This window comes from Phragmites australis, chromosome 11, assembly GCF_958298935.1.
Source record: "Phragmites australis chromosome 11, lpPhrAust1.1, whole genome shotgun sequence".
Lineage (NCBI taxonomy): Eukaryota > Viridiplantae > Streptophyta > Magnoliopsida > Poales > Poaceae > Phragmites > Phragmites australis.
In genome coordinates, this window is record NC_084931.1 from 34,296,574 (window position 1) to 34,317,413 (window position 20,840).

General features: G+C 48.5%; 3 protein-coding genes across 3 annotated transcripts; all 3 read right to left on the reverse strand.

Annotated features, from left to right (window-relative positions):
- Nucleotides 1-145: 145 nt before the first annotated feature.
- Nucleotides 146-2,919, reverse strand: LOC133885074 (nucleoside diphosphate kinase 3-like). The gene is made up of 7 exons (XM_062324707.1): nucleotides 2,717-2,919; nucleotides 2,445-2,582; nucleotides 2,237-2,274; nucleotides 1,714-1,764; nucleotides 865-1,032; nucleotides 683-795; nucleotides 146-471 (listed from the first exon to the last, which is right to left on the reverse strand). The coding sequence occupies exons 1-7, from the start codon at nucleotides 2,823-2,825 to the stop codon at nucleotides 348-350; spliced, it is 741 nt and encodes a 246-aa protein (XP_062180691.1). The 5' UTR covers nucleotides 2,826-2,919; the 3' UTR covers nucleotides 146-347.
- A 2,064-nt stretch (nucleotides 2,920-4,983) lies between these two features.
- On the reverse strand, nucleotides 4,984-10,532 carry LOC133884200 (uncharacterized). Its single transcript, XM_062323544.1, has 12 exons — nucleotides 10,392-10,532; nucleotides 10,147-10,274; nucleotides 9,926-9,985; nucleotides 7,514-7,630; nucleotides 7,201-7,320; nucleotides 6,790-7,102; nucleotides 6,401-6,660; nucleotides 6,177-6,270; nucleotides 5,907-6,048; nucleotides 5,675-5,828; nucleotides 5,447-5,566; nucleotides 4,984-5,353 (listed from the first exon to the last, which is right to left on the reverse strand). Exons 1-12 carry the CDS (start codon nucleotides 10,530-10,532, stop codon nucleotides 4,984-4,986), a joined length of 2,019 nt encoding a protein of 672 aa, XP_062179528.1.
- Nucleotides 10,533-15,533: 5,001 nt separating this feature from the next.
- Nucleotides 15,534-20,273, reverse strand: LOC133884201 (leucine-rich repeat receptor-like serine/threonine-protein kinase BAM3). Its single transcript, XM_062323545.1, is given in 3 exon segments — nucleotides 15,534-15,646; nucleotides 17,142-19,710; nucleotides 20,178-20,273. Coding segments are annotated over 3 exon segments (2,778 nt in total).
- Nucleotides 20,274-20,840: the final 567 nt, after the last annotated feature.

Genomic DNA, 20,840 nt, shown 5'->3' on the forward strand with positions numbered 1-20,840 from the left:
TTTGTTGAATGTTCAACCCCATAGCTCTAGAAAACATCGTACTCACACCCAAAAACGAAAAGGAAAATAGACAGACGGCCATCATGAGAGTAGGACATTGGAGGATAGATCCGAGGAAACATCTGCATCGCCATCTTGGAACACATGACTGAAGGTGATAGCTTGATTTGAACATCACGATTACTCAGTGCACGCTCTACATTTGAAGGTACATTTCCTCCGGCCTTATTGCATCAGATGGTCATAATCCAACTCAAAAGTGACGTACACAACCTTATTACATTCTGCCTTGGTCTATCGGCAATTATGAAAAGCAAGAGGAAATGAAAAACGAAATGATTCACCCGTTAGTTCACCCCGTAAATCCACTTCTCTGTGTTGCTGGTGTAAGAGACAAGCTCCTTGGGCTCAAACCAGAGAGCAATTTCATCCTTTGCTGTCTCCGGGCCATCGCTTCCATGAATGATGTTTCTGGTGTTGAAGTGATGGGACGTGAGTCCAAAGGAATTCTAGGAGTGCATGATGACATTAAAGAAATGCAGGATTGAATTTTCAGATCCTATGCGTGGACAGAAAATAAAATGAAAGCTAGGTAATGTAGCAAATCAAGTCCTATTTCCAGCTTCCCAATCTACCATTAAGCAGTGAAAATTTGACAGGTATCTTGATGATTAAACAATACCTTCCAACAACAACAGCAAGATCACCCCTGATAGTTCCTGGTTCAGATTTCTGCGGGTCTGTAGCGCCAATTAGCTTTCTCCCATACTTGATAACACCCTCTCCTTCCCAAACCTACAGAAATATGGTACCAACTTACATATTATTCCTGTTGTCCCCTACAGAGACAAAGGATCTACTTACCATCGCAAGTACTGGGCCAGAGCTTAGAAAGTCGCACAATCCATTGAAGAAAGGTCTGTCTTTGAGATCATGATAGTGCTTCTGAGCAAATTCTTTGGATGGAACAATCAGCTTGATGGCAACAAGCTTGTACCCTTTTCTCTCAAATCGGGATACGATCTCAGAAATCTGTGCCAAGATTGAATAGATGCATCATACTCCAATAGGAAATTAGTTACCATTTAACAACAAACAGAGACGAGACTAAACATTGTAACTTGTGACGGGCTGCATAACTGAAATGGTTTACATATCAGCCTGCCTATAACTAGCTGCGCACCATAAAACCATGGCCATTTCTTTCTGGGATAAACCTGGCATTACATTGGGCCAGAGCACCCAACTGTTGATACCACCGAATTCAAGAAAAGGCCCAGCCAGTTAGGAAGAGTCAAATAAAGAAGACAGAAATTTCTGTTTAAAAAGGTTTTGTCCTAGGTGTGTTCGAGGAAAAAAAAAAGGTTTTGTCCTAGGTGGTTATGAATATGCATCCGTATGGTATCCGGTATAGATTAGTTGTCAATGAGAACCTCGAGGTAGATCATGAGGACACAAGGCTGCACGTCAAATAAAGTATGTCGACATGTCGAGTGTGCTGTTGAGTGCTGAAACCAGCAATTGAATTATGGGTACACACGCAATATTATATGGCCAAGAACGGAGCACGAGGCCTCAAAGTTGTGAGATCTGTACCACTTGGAAACGGCTTGCATACTAAAGAAACCATACCGCAAGCAACATGAACGTCATTACCATCCAGAACTGGATCTAAAGAAGCTAAGGATGTGTTAAACTGTTGCTAGTACTCACCAGGCCCCTTTGGACGCCGTCAGGCTTGATGGCGATAAAGGTACGCTCCATCTGGGAATCACAGGTGAGGAGAGTGTAAGTAAGGATGACAAGATTGCATCACATTACAAGGGAGCCCACTCAATCACTCCCTCCCTCTGACTTACTATGCCATCGGCATGTCAATTAAACAGAGAAAAGGAAGGCATTAGTGGACCACACCAAACAAGATGTAATTAGGACAACTTGGGTGGTTGTAGATAGTAGCCAGCTTTTATTACTGTGATATGCAGAGAGAAGAGAAGTGGGTAGGGATGAAAATAAAACTGATGTGGAGGAAAATTTTACTCACGTGAAGAATAATTTTAAAGAGCTACTTTTAAAAAGAGAAAATAAAAAATAGCTCTAAGCATTATTAGATATAAAAAATTAAGAACGAAATCTTTTAATAAGTATACTAGAGAAATAAGAGATAATGACCGAAGATAACCGCTCCATATGCCCTTAGTAAGAGGAGAGAAACCGGGCAGGGGAGGGTGGGTACCTCTGCAGCATGAGCCTCCTGGTCCTGCAGCATGTAAACTGACGATTGGAGAGGACATGGACATTGTCAGAAATGCAACAGGGATTCAGAGTGAGACAAATCGAGTCATCATCATATCAGATCAGACCAAAATTGTACTTTTGATTGCTAGTATTAGCAGAGTGATGGAGAATTTGACTAGGGAGGGAGGGAGGGAGATAGTACGAACCAGCTGCGGGGACGGCGGCGAGCCATCCCCATCCATGGGCGTGGCGGTGGGATCCGCCGGCCTTGTGGTAGGAGTAGACGGTGGGGAGGGTCTTCCTGCCCAGATTGGTGAGCGTGGCGAGCGCAGCGTTCCGACCCTCTACAGGCACGGCACGAGACGCACATCAAAATCGATTTTTTTTCTCTCCCTAGAACTGAAACCTCCACCGCTGGCCGGCCGGCCGTCATGCATGCATTTCATAGGAAGGGGAAGCGAAGGGAACATGGATATACCAGCGGTGAGTACGGAGGAGGAGGAGGAGCGCTGGGCCTGAGAGACGGCGGAGAGGAGGGACCTGGCGGCCTTGGAAGCGGACTGGTAGAGCTTGGAAGAGGAGCTCATGGCTGGAGGGTAGGGTTTCGTAACAGCGAGGAGGGATTGGATTTGGAATTAATGGGCAGGCAGGAGTGAGGAGTGGAGGGGAAGCTCCTTGTCGATGGTCCCTCATCCCTCGTCAGTGGCGGGAACAAAGCCGAGCGGAGCCACCTCTTTACCCTTTTGCCCCCACCCACACTGACACACGATGAGTTGCGTGGCGTGGCGTAGCGTAGCGAGGGGGCAACATGGTCACTCGGGGCGGACGGGACTGCTTCCACCACCTCCTCCTCCTCCTCCTCCTTCCTCCTCGCGTCTCAGTCTCAAACCAACCAACACTGACTAAACTAAACGGTTGAATTAATTAGACAGATCGGATCGCGAGAACAACGGATCAACAAAAGACACCTCTTCTCCTCCGCTACAGCCAGCCAGATCCCATCTTCTCGCATTGCACCTCCTCTAGTTTATTGACAAGCTGCTTTCAGATCATGGCACCCAACCCACGAATGCTCTTTCCCTTTCCCGTATTCTTCTCCTATGACTTCCCTGCGCACACTCTTCTTTTGTTTCTTCGTATATATCTTCAAGGCCTTGCACAACTCTTCTGTGCTCATTCCCTTGTTGTTTAGTTTGTCGGTAGCCTCACAGTTTTCATCCCTATCTTATCTGTACTAATTTGGTGGTTTTACTTCCGTTTGTTCAATATTTTTCTAGATTATTCTATTTTGCACTGATGGACTTTGACTGGCCACACAATACACAATCCTAAGACAACTTTGGTCTCTTGAACAGTTGAACAAGCAGCTCCGATCCACACACAATAGTTATTACCAGAAAATCGAAATAATTTTATTTCTTACTCTAGCTAGTATATATGCCGGTGGATCCAGTAGAAATAATAGTAAATAGAGCTAACCAAATATTTTAAGTAAAAGGTTCACATGTCGACACTTAACTCTTTCCTCGGTCCGTTTCTAAAACCTAAACTTTCAAACCATTTAGTTTGCAATGTTGCCAACTCCCCAAAACCATCCACTTTATAACCTCAACAAATTGAGCAGTGGGCACGCTCCACTACCAAAATCCTAACCAACTAAACTATGCTCACTTCTCGATTCTAAGTTAATTTCGTGCTTAGGTTTACTGTTAGATCCTTTTATTTGGCTTTCAAAAATCAAGATATGGCTTGGTCTAATAAGCAGTTATGGAGACTGAAATCCAACGAAAATTAAAGTCTTTCTTTGCTTAACTAAAGATGAATTTGCTTAAGAGGGGTTGGAAAGGGGAGGATAAGTGTCAATTATGTGGAAGCAAAGAAAGTATTGATCACCTGTTTTTTTCAGTGTCCCTTAGCGAGACTTGTGAGGAATGCCATAAAAGTGGCTTTCAGTCTCCCCCAGCAGCCATTTTCTTTTACCCAGCTATATGATGAGTGGGTTGAGAAGTTGAAAGGGGAGACCAGAATGCTAGTGATGGTTGGAGTAGCAGCAACAATGTTGACGTTGTGGAAAGGTAGGAATGCTGCATGCTTCAGGAATAAGATGCCAACTGATCCAGTGTCTGTGGTGTTTCTATTTTTTCATTGGCTTAAATTGGTCCATTTTGCAGAGAAAACAAGCTGCTCGGACAGGTCGCAAGTGATGTCTTTGAAGAAGACAACGGACGGCACCCGGCAGTGGTGAGGATCAAGTAATGAGAAGAATCGTGATGAATGAGAAGAAGATGATAGAATCTACTAGGAATTCTGTCATAACAGGGGTGAAGGTTTCAGCTTTCACCAGTCGAGTGTCAGTTTGGGAGATGTTTTCGTACGCTCAAGGCTGGTTTCTGCAGTAGGGTTTGTCTATTCCTCAGTGATGCAGAGGAGAGTGCAGGTGTATGGGGAGCGAGGTTTGCTGGTTTCAGCCACTCCGTGGCTTCTTATTACGCGTGTGTTGTCCTTTTTTTTCATATTTCGAACCTTGTAACTACTGTATGGTTTCTATTAATAGAAATCAGAAGGGGTAAATCCCCTTTCCTTCTTGAAAAAAGACATGGATATATAGGGTGCATGAGTTTATGAAAAAAAAAACTTTCTGGAAAAACGCTCCGTATTCGTATTAACCGGGAGATACAGTGAATGGTTATTCTCTCGATCGTAGCACAAACTGGAAGGAAGTCCGTAGTAGCAGCTCACAGGCCACTATGGGGAAGGCCCTTCAAGGCGAATGTAGTCGTACATGGCCCCGACGAGCTCGCTCAAGGCGCTCGTCTGGGTGATGTAGATGGTGTTGTCGCCTTGGTGGATCATGTCTCCCTTGATCGCCAAGTCCAGGCTCCATTGCGTACCGCGTATGCCGTGCCGGGCGATGGCGTTGTTGTCGCCCAGCAACTCCGGCGACGTAAACACCCCGCCGCCGCCTCCAGTTCCCCCGTTCACTTGCACCTGCAAGCTGGACCTGTGAGAAGCTGCAAGGGCAATGCGAAGCGTGTAGGTGCCGTCTGCTACGACGCCGTTCAGATAGAACCGTATCTGCCATGTCGTTGGCATGATCATATCGTTGCCGACCTTTCTGCATCAAATTAATTAAGATGTATGCAAGCTTCAGTAAATGTGTAGTAGATCGATCGATGAAAGAGGTTGGAGTACTGAATATGCATGTTACCTGGTGACATGCGCAAAGAACCAGTCCCTGGAGTGGTTGCTCTTCCCAACCGTGAATACAAGATCGTTTTCTGCAGGGTACAGGACGTTGTACCTTTCCCACAAACCATACTGTCTATACCTGCGCGCATCAAAACATATGCACGTACTATTTTAGCAGTCAGATCACGAGATGCATGCTTGTCGCTCGATTTTGGATCGATCGTCAGGACGAGCGACAATAACTCACCTGTCTTTGGTAAGAAAGAGCCTGCTCGCGTATTTTGGGTCAGGGTCAGGGATGTAGAACTCCGCCGCCGTCCGATCCGGGACACCGATCTCCCACAGCGTCGGGCCTGATCTTGGGGGCTCGAACACAAGATCACCAACGCTGATGACGCGACCTGCATGCTCCAATGGAACGAAGGATGAGCAGGTGGTATATCAGTAATGCACGAGCGTATACGTACGTTCGTACGTACCTGGCGTTATGGTTAGAGGAGAGGTATGCATGTAGTCTCCAAGAACCCCGGGTACCCATGCGTACAGGTTGTACACTCCTTCCCGAACATTGCCGATGCTGAACCTGCCGCCGGATGTGGCCCTTGTCCAGAACTGATACTTCTGCATGCATGGAGGATGCTGAGTATATATGCATGGCATGGATGACCAATGACACAATATATTGACAACTTGAGAGGCAGACACACAAGTACACGACACTTAAGATACCGTATAGGAGTATACTATACCTTGCTCTCTGTGGCCCAGGAGCCAGGTTGCCCAGGTGAGGCGAGCCCGATATAAGCCATCCCAGCAGGCTGCATATCTTTCTTGTCCATGTACCTGATCCATGAGGATCCCTCCTTATGTTGGTCAAGATCGAGAAGAAACAACAATGATAATAAAAACAGAGCGAGAGGTTTCAGACATGGATGCATGTATATATGCAAGAAAAAATGAGGTCAGTATGTACCTGTCTCTGACCCAGAGCCTCCCTGTAATGGAGCCTCTCTCGCCGGCCTTCGCAAAGTCCGGTGACTGAGGGAAGCTGTAGGGCCATTTGCTGACCTCAGCCTGCGCCTGCGCTTTGGCGTCCTCCCAGAGATCGCCGCTCTTGGTCTTGGGGATGGAGTTGAGGTAGATGAAGACCGGGCCCAGCACTTTCTTCCAGTACTCGCCCTCCTCAAACTTGACGACGATGTCCTTGCCGATGTAATGCGGCCCTAGAAACACCTGACCGACAACGTGCAATCATGCATCAGTACTGGCTAGCTTTAATTTCATGCATGCGCGCATGAAATATAATGCAGATGCCATTGTGGAACACATCGATCGATGGATCAGGTGCCTGCTGCTGCTTACTGCGAGGGAGGTGGGGCCACTGTGCGAGGTGAGCTCCCGCTTGATCGGGCCGCCGTTCTTGAACTCGTTGCTGGGAGTGATGACCCAGAAGCCCATCGGGTTGCTGCTGCTGATCCATCCGTGAACCATGTTGTCCTCGTTATCCAGCGAGTACTGGTACTTGTCATCTACCTCCCCTTTGAACTCTGGCTCCACGGGATCAACCAGCAGGACGGCCTCCTTGTAGGCCAGTGGGACACCACGAGGTGGATCTCTGTCTGCCGCACTGGGCATGTATCTCTGTATATTGTCTGAAATCGCCATGTAGTTGAACCTAGTAACATGTACAACAGAGGCCATGCAAATCTTGTGACAGATGATATATATATCTATCAATGCCTTATATAGTTAAAAGATCGGATATGTACGCACTTGGCCGCGTTAAGTTTGAAGGCGAGGCGAGCCACCGAAATGTTGAGAGCTGGCCACTCCCTGGCATGCTCAAAGATGGCATAGCAGTAGAACCCTGAGCTACCTCTCAGCATCACAAGCCTGCATGCACAAATTAACAATACGTACGCACGTACGTTTTCGCAAAATTATTAATTCCGATCCACTGCTAGTCTGGTACTACATAATTTCACAGGAGGAATATATAGTGACCAAAACCAGTACCTGCACAATCTGAATAATAATAGTAATAATATAGTAAAACGAATAATCGTGCAAGAAAGCATGCATGCACCTCTTGTCGACGTTTAGCCCAACGCTGCTTGGACGTGATGGATTATATGTGCTCCTGAAAGAAAGCTCCACCTGATCTACACTCGAGGATACTACCTCGAAATCTGCACCGTCCAACCTGTACGTACTAGCGTAGTTAGTATATGTATCGAACTTTGTTGCTACCTTGTGATAACAAAAATCAGCAAGTAATATTGCAAACGACCCTGTCCAAAACATGATCAGGACCAAAAGCTTAAAGGAGATTGGTAGATTCTGCATCATGAACATAAGTAATACGTCAGATAGTGGAGTGTACTTAAAGCTAGGATATGTCAGGTCTAGCAAACAGCAAACCGATTGCATTGTTTCACTAAAGGATCATGACAGATCTAAGTACAAATCAATGTGTAACAATGTGAGAATGATTGACATCGATCTTTTCCCAACTTGAGGGGAGTGTTGGTGTAATTTATGACTTTGTAAGGGACCTTCTAGCGAATATGAATGAACATATATATGGAGAGACGCCGGGGGTTGTGTGTGCGAAGCAACGCATCGTTTTCCCCGTTGAACCATCTATGATACAGAAAAATACTTACATCGTTTATGATGGGCTAGTTGATCATGTTAATAATGTTGTAGTTGAAACAGCAGAGGCACTTAAAGACAGCAACAACTTTTATCCCAAAAAAAGTTGGCAGGAGCTCCGCACTTTAGTTAAGTGAGAAAAGAGTTCACAGACAAGATATTACTATTTTATCCCTATTATTGCATCCTCGCGGAGGAATTTGTTTGGCAAGTGTGCCAATGGTGTGTTGACGACACACGCCTCCCTCCATCCTACAATAGAAACCCTAGCTAGCATCGTCCATTCTTAATGTTGCCCTATCTGAACCCCTTTTGTGCCCCGTTGCTGCCCACACGCGGGCACCCACTGCTCGCTGGCTTCACCTCTAATGCTAGCAAACCACCGCCCCCCTCCTTCCTCACCTTCAGAAGGTGAGTTGTGTCGCTGACTACTGCCACCTAACCTCTGCATTCCTCACCATGCGGCTGCTGGCACTGCCCATCGCCATGGTGTCAACCTATAGATTTTAAGGGACAATTTCATGTATGCCATCGAAATTTATCAAAGTTCTTGATCTACCACATAAAAAGTTCTTGTCCCTCATATGCTATTACTTGAATTTTTTCATCCCATGTATGTAACTGCCGTCATAATACTGTTAATTCCAATGGTACACTAGGAATGACAAAACCAAATTTCTCTTCCCTTGTGTGCCACTGCCGTCATCAGCTCCATTATGATGGCAATTGCATACAGGGGAAGGAAAAATTCAATTAGCGGCAGACAAGAACTTTTCGGTGGCAAATCAAGGATTTTGAGAACTTTCATACTACTACAGAACCAGCTCTAAGTAGCGTCTCATCACTACCGGTTATGCAAAAACCGGCAGTGAAAGTGTATCATTATCGGTTCTTACCCTCCCGCGCTTGAACCATGGTAAAATTGCTAAGAGCCGGCACTGATATGAACTATCAGTGCCGATTTGTAATAAAAACCGACACTGATAGTATCAGTGCTAATTTTTTAATACAAACCAGCACCGAAGTCTAGCTCGGACCTGAAATTCCAATGGAATAGCGTTTTGGCTCACACCTCTTGCATCCGTCCGCTCGGCTCGGTCCTTATCCTCACAGGCTTAGGATGGCTGCCTTATCCTCATGTGCGCGCTCGCAGTCCCTCCCCCATCTCTCCCTCTTCTCTCCGACCACCCACCCGATGGATCTAACGCTGGCAGCCGAGTTCTTCTCTCCGGCTGCCAAGCTCTTCTCCCCCATCTTAGTATGACTCCACTCCCTCTTCTCTCTAGCTGCCGAGCTCGCTGGAGACACCGCCTGGCCGCCAGCCGCAGGGGCCCTGGTGCCGGTATGCCATCAGCAGGCACGCCACAGATGAAGTGGCGGGATCCAGCGCAGCGGGATCCACAGCGGCGACGGCGACCGAGCGGAGCGCGGTGGCGACCGAGCATGTGCTGTAGTGGCGGCTTCGAGCCGCCGCGTTATATTGTTGTGCAGGAGCTCGGCGGCGGGTGCGGGATCCGAGCTGGCTCGATCTATTTTTTTTTGCTCCCAGAACACCTGCCGGCAGTGATAGCTATTCACTTTCAGTGCCGAGTAAACACTGTTGGTTTCAAAATCGGCACTGATATGATTTTGGAACGGGCAGTGATCACACTCTTTTTGCAGTAGTGTCAATGACATACAAGAAATTATCTCTAGATTTAATGAACAAAACATGCAACACCCGTTTGAACTAGCTATAGCTAGTTAAAGACCCAGAACCCAAATTAAACAACGGCGAGTCAGTTGATCGATGAAGTTGTAAAAGACAATGCTTATCGGGTTAATGAGATAGCTGCTGACTTACATATCCACGATTCCTTTTGGGTGATCAGAGCCGGGATAGTTCCAAACCACATTCCAATACCTAGCAGCAAGAGAATTTATAAAACACAGATCTATCAATCCACACGTACACATCTATCGATCGATCATATATACGAGCATGCAACTGTCAAGTATATCGGCAGACTGCATGCAGATGGATGAAATAAGAAGATTATGTGTACGTAGCATGCAGTTAGGTACCCTCCCGAGTTTCTCTGGCTAGCGTTGTACTGAAGCATATTTTGATCGCCGCCGTTGTAGCGGACGCCGGTGATGTGGCCCTGCGGCCTGGACAGCTCCACCTGCACCACGCCATTGTCCACAACCACCTGCATCGATTGATCACGCGTACATGCAGGCATGCACAGATCGAACAAGACAACAGGTAACTAATAAGCAGGCTTAACGCTAGCTCAGTGAGGCATGCATGGTGTGTTAATAATAACCTGGCAACGGTCGACGTGTAACGTGACACCACGGGCTGCATCTGGCGGGGCGGCGACGGCGGCGAGGTGCTGTACTAGGGATGCTGCGACGGCGAACTTGAGCAGGATGTGCAAGGACCTAGTACTAGCAGCCGCGGCCATGGTCGACGATGGATTTGGATGCATCGACCGATACATGGTATACATATAGTATCTTACCATATAGCAAACTGGGACTGTATTTGCATCAAGAAAGAGTTTGGTGGTATGGGAGTCACAAATTTGAGAGATTTAAATGTTTGTTTTTTAGGTTCTTGGTTAAAGAGATATAATTTAGGTGAGAATCAACTCTGTATACAACTCATAGATCATAAGTATAGGACATATGTAATCCTAATATCTTTAATTTCCTTGTTGCACATCCATCACAATTTTGGAAGGGTGTAATGTGGACCAGCAAAGCCGCCAAACTTGGTTATAAGTGGCAGGTGGGTAATGGTAGGAAAATAAAATTTAAGAAGATAATTGGACGTTTAGGAAGCTCAGTTTAGGTATTCGTGTTCCGAGAAACTTACGTTATAGTCAATGAACAAACAACCACAACTGCTGATCTGTGGGATGGTCAGACATTGAAGTGCATTCGACAGGTGTATACTGTAACGAGCGGGTCCTGAATATCGCTCAGGCCCACTCACACGCTAAGTGGACCACATCTACATAGTAACCCGTTTATGTTTTCGTACTCACTTCACGCAAAAGAAGTAATCCAAAGTTATTACATTTCGAACGGCTCACTATTTAAGTTGGCTCTAGTTGAAGTACATGGGTACTAACTTACTGCCCTTCGATTGGCAACAAAGGCCAATCGATGTAGAATAAAATCTGATGTGAAAAGAATTAAGTGAGAAAGGGAATTGATTATATTCTTCCAAGAGGACGGACCAGGAGACAACATGCGTGTGCCTTTGGGTATGGACAAAGGACTCAGACGCATTCGCGATTGCCGGCATGCTCAAGCTTGAGGAGTGTTGGGCATAATGGCCTCGCCGTTGGAGCTCAAGTATGAGGTACTGCCACATTTGGACCAAGTGTTCGATTTCTCCACAGCGACACTAGTGGCCTCCCTTCCGATGATTCCATGGAGGAATGGCCCAAGAGGCACACCAATGTATGGCACGTAGGGTACAGGATGCCTGCTCGCTCCCACCTGTCCGGCTTGCTTCCGTTCCGATCACCACCGGGTGGCGGGCGTCTCCCAGCCAGTTCAACATTAACAACACAAGTAAATGCGACAGAAACATGGGAGATTGGCAGGGCCATGGACAGCAGGGCGGATGGTGGCAGAGATCACACTCAGGTAGCCGCCGCTCCTGCCCTCCGGTCATGTTCTGCATTGCCTCCGGTGAGGAGGCCATTGGGGAAATCGCACAAGACTCGAGGCACAAGCATGCACAGTTCAGAGACTCCTCTGTTTTATTTTCCATGGAGCCAGGCAAACCAGATTGCCTTCTATGTGAAGTTTCAAGATTGGTGGTTACCAACTGTACAAACAGTATTACGGATAGTAGAATCTGACCAACACAAATAGCTTTCATACGTGGAAGACATCATCATCATTCTACATGAGCCGATACACGAGCTCTATCATAAAAAGATAAAGACTTCGAGAAAACTTATGACAAACTTAAATGGTCATTCATGCTATAGTCCATTCGAATAAAAGGTTTCTTATCAAAATAGTATGCATGAGTAGAAAGCTTCATTTTTAGGGGAAATATAGCAAAAAAGTCAATGATGATATTGATAAGCTCTTCCAAGCAAAAAAGGGTTTACCCCAAGTGGATCCACTATCTCCTTCTGTTTAATATCATCATCACTATGTTAGCAGTATTAATTGAGATGGCTAAGAATGCCAGTTAAGTTGAAGAAGTTATACCTCATCTGATGGGTAATAGAATATCAATCATCCAATATGTAAATGACATTGTATTATTCATGGATGATTGTCACAACCGTGTTCTCCTAGAAAATCAAAAAACAAATCCCTCTCTCTCCATGTGACCCAGTGCAGCTCCCTGTCTACGCTGCATCGCGCCGCTCGTCCCGTCACCGCCCTCTGCTCTGCGCCGCGCCGCGCCGCCCATCCCATCGCCACGCGTCGCAGCCAACCTCATGTCCCACGCCTCGCCTCGCGCCCCACGTCACTCCCTCAAGCCTCGAGCCTTTCCTCGCACCCCACTCCGCCACTATGCCCTTGCCGTCTCCCCTATAAAGAGCAACAGTGCCCTCTTCCTCCTCTCCACACCGCAACACCACCTCTCTCTCTCCCTCACATCCACTCCCTCCCTCACTCCTTTGAGCATCGCCGTCGCCACCACACTAAAACCCGCCGTTGGTGAGCTCCACCACCCTTCCCCTCTCTATCCCTTCCCACCAAAAACCCGTACCTTGATATTCCATTTTAATAAAAGGTTTTTCACTCAATCCTGACTCACTTTTTTACAAAAAAAAAAAAATTGGCAGATGGACCACCACCTACTGCTTAGACGTGCAAGGCTTTCCCCTCGTCCTTTGGAAGATACTGATGAGGTTTGAGTATACTCAATGTCCGGAGTATCGTGGATGAGAGTACCGAGAGAATGGCACCAACAAATATGAAATCCATGTGCTTGTGTTCGAGACACCTGAGTATACAGATTGGCAGTCGTGGAGTACTGTCACCTACGGAGTTGAGTATAGCGACACCTATTAGGCAGCAGCCCGTAAGGCCCTCCTTTACTTTTGCCGGAGGAATGAGAAGGATATTGGACATACCCCAGTGAAGTTCTTCCCAGTCAGTGATCACACACGCCCAGTGTGACGTAGCATGATGAGAAGGTTGGAAGATCTAGGTCAAAGGGAGGATGACCCTACATTGGTCGCCACAGTGAAGTACCTCCTTGCACTGGATTAGCTGTATAAGACTCATCGCTTTGAGTGGAAGGCATGCGTCCAGAGGGCTGAAAATTCTGAAACTCAAGAGAGAGCTCTGAGGATGCAGCTACAATAGGTTTGAGAGCAGGCAGCAGCTACAGAAAAACGTGCTGAGGAGACTACCAAAGCATTAATAGAGACATCTGAGTATTATATCGGACTACCAAGGCATTAATACAGACCTCTGAGTATTATATCAAGGACCTCAACAAAGCCTACTTGTCTTGCCACAGAACTCACGGAAGATCCCACCGTAAGCTCATTGCAAGGAACAATACCTTTTACCTACCCCCAATTGACAGCGTCAGACGCTAGGAGTTACCCGGAGTCCCCCTCCTCCCTCTAGTAGTAGCCAATGCGATTGCATCAGGCAGAGTTTTACTAGCACCAGTTATAGTGCCACCGCTACCTCCACCAGTTCCCGGAGCGGAGCAGGATGACCAGATGTATGAAGATAATTTCGAAGAAGAAGAAGACTCCATCGAGCGCGAGTTTGTGCATGATGATGATTTTGAAGGCAATAAGGAGTCCGTTGGAGATAACATCATTGACCTGGATGGTGATGAGGCGAACATGGCTAGAGCTTTTGAGCGGATGCAGGACCTGGAATTAGCCAACCATGATGACATCGACCTCGTCGTAGAATGGCATGCAAACCACCCCTAAAGGCAGTCTCACCACTATCAGCAGTAACATCATGACTCAGGAGCATCAACGAGTCCAATGCATTGTCAGTCTACTGTGTGCTAGTTGTTCCAGTAGTATGTATTGTGTTGTAGTATCATGTATCGTGTCGTAGTAACGCAACCCTTATCTATAGCAGTTCAGTGTCACTTGGAGTCCTTAGCTCCAATGCCTTTGTGTGTATTGAACCTTGTATGATGTAATGTTATATGCTTGATGTTTGTGTGCTATAATCAACCTAAGTGTTCTTAGAAGAAATCAAGTAACCTAATGCTTAGCTATCCCCTCTAAAGCCTTACCCTTCCTCTAGGAGCCGGCCCGCGAGGTGGCAGCGGTGGAGGACATGCCGGGAGGAAAAGGGGAGTCCTTCTGGACTCGAGTTTCGCCGACAGTGGGACGCTCGGGAGCCAACCCGTGAGGTGGTGGCGGTGGAGGACACAGTGGGAGGAAGGGTGTTAGGACGCGCGACAGTTCGGCGGGTTTTAGCGACAAACACGAGGCGATGTTGTCCCGGCTACGGCTGTTGAGAGGTGAAATGGAGGCCTGCCGATGGGAGGAAGGATGGAAGGGGAGAGCGAGATCTCTAGGGCATGTGAATCATGGACGAAAAGGGAGGAGCGGAACTTGAGGATTTGTTTGCAGATACCAAACATGCACACGGAAATTCCGGGAGCGGAACACAAGAGCAGAAGAACGCTCTATGTCTTTTTAAATAGTAGAGGTATCATTATTACTGCATAGATAGCCTATAGATAGCTTGACAATACGTACAAACTAGTGGTGTGAGAACGTGGGATCGGACCGATCGAATGACAGAACGCATAGTAGCGCATCTCAACCTCCTCAGGCCCGTTTCGATCGACACAGATCAAACGGCCGATACAACAACAAATGACATGCATGTACCCAAAGAATGAGAAAATCTCTATACGCATGTCCTCTTGGGATGCTGCTTTACATGTATGCATTTGTATTGTATTGTATACACAATTTCTACAAAGCACCAACTCTCTCGAGTAATAATGAAAAAAATGGATAGCAGCACGAATCAGTTACTGTACTGTACATACATCTGGCAAACATGGACGGGCATTCTTAGCTGGGAATTAAACACATGTACGATTACCATGACCCGTCTTCTTGGCTACTCGCCTTCCTCCTCTTATCCTCACCAGTGCCATCCCGCAATTTGCAATCACTTCTTAGTGCTCTTACCCATGAGTCAACCAGAAACATCCATGACGAGATTCAATGCAACTTATCAGTGTATACCAAGTCCCAATGGTAACGCATAACTTCCATACAATCATTTCTGTACCACAACAGAATAACACGATCGTATATACTACTCCAATCAGGAGAAAGAACAGCAGAAGAGACTTCACCTGTATTTCGGAGGTACTGGAGCGTTCAAACTTCAAGCCTTGATGGGTCAACAGGTAAAATGCATATCTTGTCTTTTCATCTTCTGTCACAAAATTTGGAAGTTGTCCTACTTCAACAATATCACATAACAATGTAGATTCTTGCGGACTTCAGCCCCGTTATCAGCTCCAGCAGCAGCACCCCGAAGCTGTACACGTCGCTCTTCTCGTCCACCTTCAGCGTGTACGCGTACTCTGCATACATATGCATGCATCCACCATCCGTTAATTCATAAGCATTCATGGTGTTACATATGCTAGCTGGTGACTAAATTTGGAGCAAATTACAGTTAGCTGCTTTGTGAATCCAAAACATGCACTCCTTTGTACGTACGCAGTAATTAAATTTAGAAGATCGTAAAGAAACTTTGTTCAACAAAGTAAAGGGATCCATTCCATGGTAAAGAAAGATCAGAGATAAGGCAAGGCCAGGGAAAAAGCCTTATATACCATTCTTTTGATCGATCAGTTGTTCCATCCATGTGCATCATTCTTTTTAGAATTCAAAAGCAAACTGACAAAGCTACGTCACAGCAACGCATCTGAAGCTTGAAGGGCAGTAGTGCGTATATCGCAAAGCATAGACCAGCACAATGCAAGCTGATGCCTTTTGATCTGATGCATGCCATTGCAGGCCATCAAGTAATTTAACCATGCACCAGCTCCCGTACTTATTTCATCAACAAAGTGATTCAGTTGCAGACTCTCTCAAAGACATCGGTTGTTTTCATCAGTGTATGTGTATCTATATATCTATATATATATATATATAAAAGGCAAAGGACGTGGTGTCTTTGATTATTCATATATATGCTACAGCAGCTAGCTATTACCCAGCAAAGTGACTGGAATCATGCATGATTAGTCTGGTCAAAAAGGCAGGTTAGTCCCAAGCCAGTGAGCAGATCAAGGGCAAGTACGCAGCTATATAGGGAAAGGAAATACATTACTACTCATGCAGTCCTGTCGCGTCCTGTGTCGATAAACAAACAAAAGAGAATGCATCTGCAGAATATGTGCATGCCTAATACTCCTATGTAATATAAGCAGGAGGCAGTGAGCAAAAGCAAAAGAGGAGATGAAGATAGATAGATTTGCTGTTGCTGGGGCATGCAAGCGAAGCTCTTCCTTTGAGGAGTCAAGTCATCATCAGAACCAGAGGGTTGCCATGCCCTCCTCTGCTTTTGCAGCTGCTGCCTGCTAGGCTCACTGTATATCCATCCTTCCAATCCACATATGCTACTGTACTTATACCTCTGACCCTGCAGCCTGCTCTCGAGACTGAACGAGCTGCATGCAAATGTACTCGATCCATCATCCACTGTTTCTGTTTGTTCCACAAGGAATGCAGAGCTGCTCTGGAGGATTGCTAACTGCAAAGCGTGCAGACTAGTACTCCTTTTTTGAAACGAAGCAGACTAATACTCCTAGTTTCCTACTAATAAGGATTTGCAGACTAATACTCCTAGTCTCCTACTAATAAGGATGCATGTGCAGATGGAGTGCTCTGACTAATAGGCAGAGCATGCATGCAGCAGCACATATAGAATAATAGAACATGCATGCATGCATCGATCGATCCCAGATAAGATTATATTCAGGCCAGCATTCGATGCGATCGATCATCGAGGAATTAATCAAAACAAACACATCTAATTAACTTGAATTAACATCGACTGTGATTACCTACCTGGTGCGATGTAGCCGTAGGAGACGGTGATGGCGGGCATGCACTCGGATGCGCCATTGCCGCGGAGGAACTTGGCCAGCCCGAAGTCGGCGACGTGGGCCTCCATGCGGGCGTCGAGGAGGATGTTGTTGGACTTGACGTCGCGGTGCAGGATCGGCGGCGAGCAGTCGTGGTGAAGGTAGCACAGCCCCTTGGCCGCCTCCGTCGCCACGCGCAGACGCATCGCCCACGTCAGGTGCTCTTTGTTGTCGCCGTGGCCGTGCAGCATCTCCCCCAGGCTCCCCTTCACCATGTACTCGTACACCAGCAGCTTCGCCTCCTCGCTCGAGCAGAAGGCCAGCAGCCGCACGATGTGCCGGTGCCGGATCCTCCCCAGCGTCTCCACCTCCGCCTGGAACCCCCCGTCCCCGACCGCCACGCACTCGCCGCCGGGCATCGTCCCGCGGTACACCACCCCGGCACCGCCGCGCCCCACCACGCAGTTCTCCTTCACGCACCGGACCACGTCCTCCCACCCGAACGACACCTTCTGGAACGCCGTCATCCGCCACCGGCACGACGATGACCGCCGCCGGTGCAGCATCGCCGACCGCGCCGTCGCCACCGCAGCAGCCACGAACGCCACCGAACACGCAAGGAGGCCCAGCGCCGCAAACAGCTTCAGGCGCCCGGCCAACTAGCTCCCCGAGGAGACCTGCTGCTTCTTTCCCTGCTGTTCCATGATCCCGCCGCCGTCCGGCCACATAAAATTAATACTATTGTTACACGGCCAAGTTATTAACCCGCACAGCCGCGGGTTGCCGGCGAACGACGACGCGTTGAGGTAGGTGAACTGCCCGTTCTCCGGCACGCGCCCGGACAAGTCGTTGTGTGAGAAGTCGGCGGCTGTCAGACTCTTCATGCCGCCGAGCTCCCGCGGGATGCTGTCGTTCAGCCTGTTCCACGATACGTTCAGGTAATTAAGTATCTTCATCTGCACCAGCCGCACGGGGATCGCGCCGGAGAGCTGGTTGGCGCTCAGGTCCAGGTACGTCAGCGACGTGCACCCGCCGACCTCGCGGGGCACCGGGCCGGTCAGGTTGTTGCCGCTCAGGTCCAGCTTCAGCAGCCGCTTCAGCAGGCCGATCTGCTGCGGGATCTCGCCGTCGAACTGGTTGCCGCCGAGGAGAAGCGTCTGCAGCGAGGAGAAGTTGCCGATGGACGTGGGGAGCGACCCGTTGAAGCGGTTGCTCGAGAGGTTGAGCAGCGACAGCTTCACGGGGACGCTGACGTTGTCGTCCTCCAATTGGTCCGTGAGGTAGTTGCTCTGCAGCTCCACGGTGGTGAGCGCCGGCAGGTAGAGGAAACCGCGCGGGAGCGGCCCGGTGAGGTAGTTCTGGCCGAGGCGCACCCGCGTCAGCATTGGGCACGCGCCGAGCCCCCTCGGCACCGGCCCGAACAAAAAGTTGTCGAGGAGGATGAGGATCTCCAGCTCGCCGCGCGCGCACAGCCAGCTCGGCACCTCCCCCGTCAGCCGGTTGGTAGAGAGGTCCACCTCCCGGAGCGGTGCGACGCGTTCGAGCGCCGCGGGGATGTCCCCGGTGAAGTTGTTCTGCCACAGCTTGAGGACCTGCAGGGACTCGAGCTCGGCCACGAAGTCCGGGATGCCGCCGCGGAAGCGATTGATGAACATGTTGAGCAGCCTGAGCTCCCTGAGCGCGGAAAGCTCGGGGGGGATCTCCCCGGTGAGTGCGTTGTTGGAGACGTCGAGGAACCTGAGGCCGGTGAGGTTGCCGAACGACGGCGGGATAGTGCCGTTGAGCTGGTTGGTCTGGAGGTACAGCGTGTCTAGCCTGGTGAGGTCGCCGAGCGATCGGGGGATCGCCCCCTGCAGGCCGCAGCTGGCGAGGTCGAGGTGGATGAGGTTGGCGAGCCTGCCGAACTCGGCCGGGATGCCGCCGTCGAACTGGTTGAAGTAGCCGAGGAAGAGCTGGCGCAGCGTGGTGAGGTTGCCGAGCTCGGGCGGGATGGCCCCGGCGAGGCTGTTGCCAGCGACGGATAGGAACTCGATGGCTGGGAAGTGGCCGAAGCTCGTCGGAATGCTGCCGGTGAAGAAGTTGCCGCCGAGGTCGAGGTGGCGGAGGTTAGGGAGGCTCGGAAAGGTGTCCGTGAGCGGGCCGGCGAAGTCGTTGTCGTAGAGGTCGAGCACGTGGAGGTTGGCCATCGCGGAGAAGTTGAGGCCAGCCAAGCTGCCGTTGAACTGGTTGTTGGAGAGGTTGAGGTGGCTCAGGTTGCGGAGGGCGACGACGGTGGACGGCAGCTCGGCGGCCAGGGAGTTGGCGGCCACGGAGAGGAACTGGAGGTCCACGAGGTCGCCGATGGCCGGCGAGAGCGTCCCGGAGATGTTGTAGGTGGAGATGTCTAGCGAGACGACGGTGCGGTTGTCGGGGGCGCAGGCGACGCCAGGCCAGGAGGAGCAGAGAGAGGCGTAGTTGACAAGGCTCCAGCTGTGCAGTGGCGGCGGAACCGGGGGAGTGAAGGAGTCCTTGACGGAGACCAAGATGGCAGCCGGTCTTGTGAGGGAGAGAATCTTTACAGTACACTATGATACTTAGATGATGAAGAGTATCATTGTTATGATCTAATCGTCCATTTTAGTAGGTATTATTGTAATTATCTTGGTACCTTTAGGGGTAGTTACGTTATTGACTGACCGGACTTCGGACCTTCGCCACCCATCATCGACCGGCCGACGGATGGTGAAAAACCTAATAAATAAAATGAACAGAATAAGTGAAAGCTTATCCGAAAAATAAACTAACATTTTGATCTTTCCTAATTAAACATATAATTTACAAGTTTATCATATTTTTTTTCCAGTCCTACCCTTATGATACCTATGATACTCTTTAATGATACTCATGATACTGGTGAACGATAGAGTATCATTGTGCCAATCTAAATCACCGGATGAAGAAAATAGACGGCATGCACTCATTTAGATGTACTGTAAAAGTCTTCTGTGAGGGAATGATAGTGATCATCACTTTGAGTTGCGGCTGCGGCGGCCTTGACGGAGTGGAAGCAGAGCAGTGCTGAGATGAAGGTGACGTGCAAGTGCAACAGGAGGAGGCGAAGCGAGAGGAGAGCCATGGGAACGTGATGGAATGAGGAGGAGGATGGATCGGAGGACTTATGTGAGTGAAGGTGGCTTTGGCTTTGGCAGGCGATCCATGGATGGAGAGGAGGCAGGGGAGGAGAGGAGATGAGATGAGATGCTTGGGAAGTTGGGATCGATCGATCGATCGATCAATGGGATGCGATCACCGTGTGTTGGGCTTGGGGTGAATGATGGAGTCGATCCCGATGGATGGATGGATGGATTTCTCTTCTTTTGTAGGACTCCCGAGTAGAACGAACGGTAGAGAGGAGTGAGAAAAAAAAGGCAAAAGCAACGGGTGCTTATAAAGCAAGCGGCAGCTTTGTCTCGTGGCATTCTCTTGCTGATGCATGTCGATTGACCGGCCGGCCGGCGTAGCACTGCGCCTCATCTTGCACTCACTGTATACATTAGAAACAAGGCAAATTTTACCTACACCTAAATAACTGTGGATCATCCATCTTATAAGATTGTGATGGTCAGAATTATAGAAGTGATCTATTACCTCTAGGAGGTAATATGTCATCAATAATTATTATATTTATTTTTATGTTTTTGAT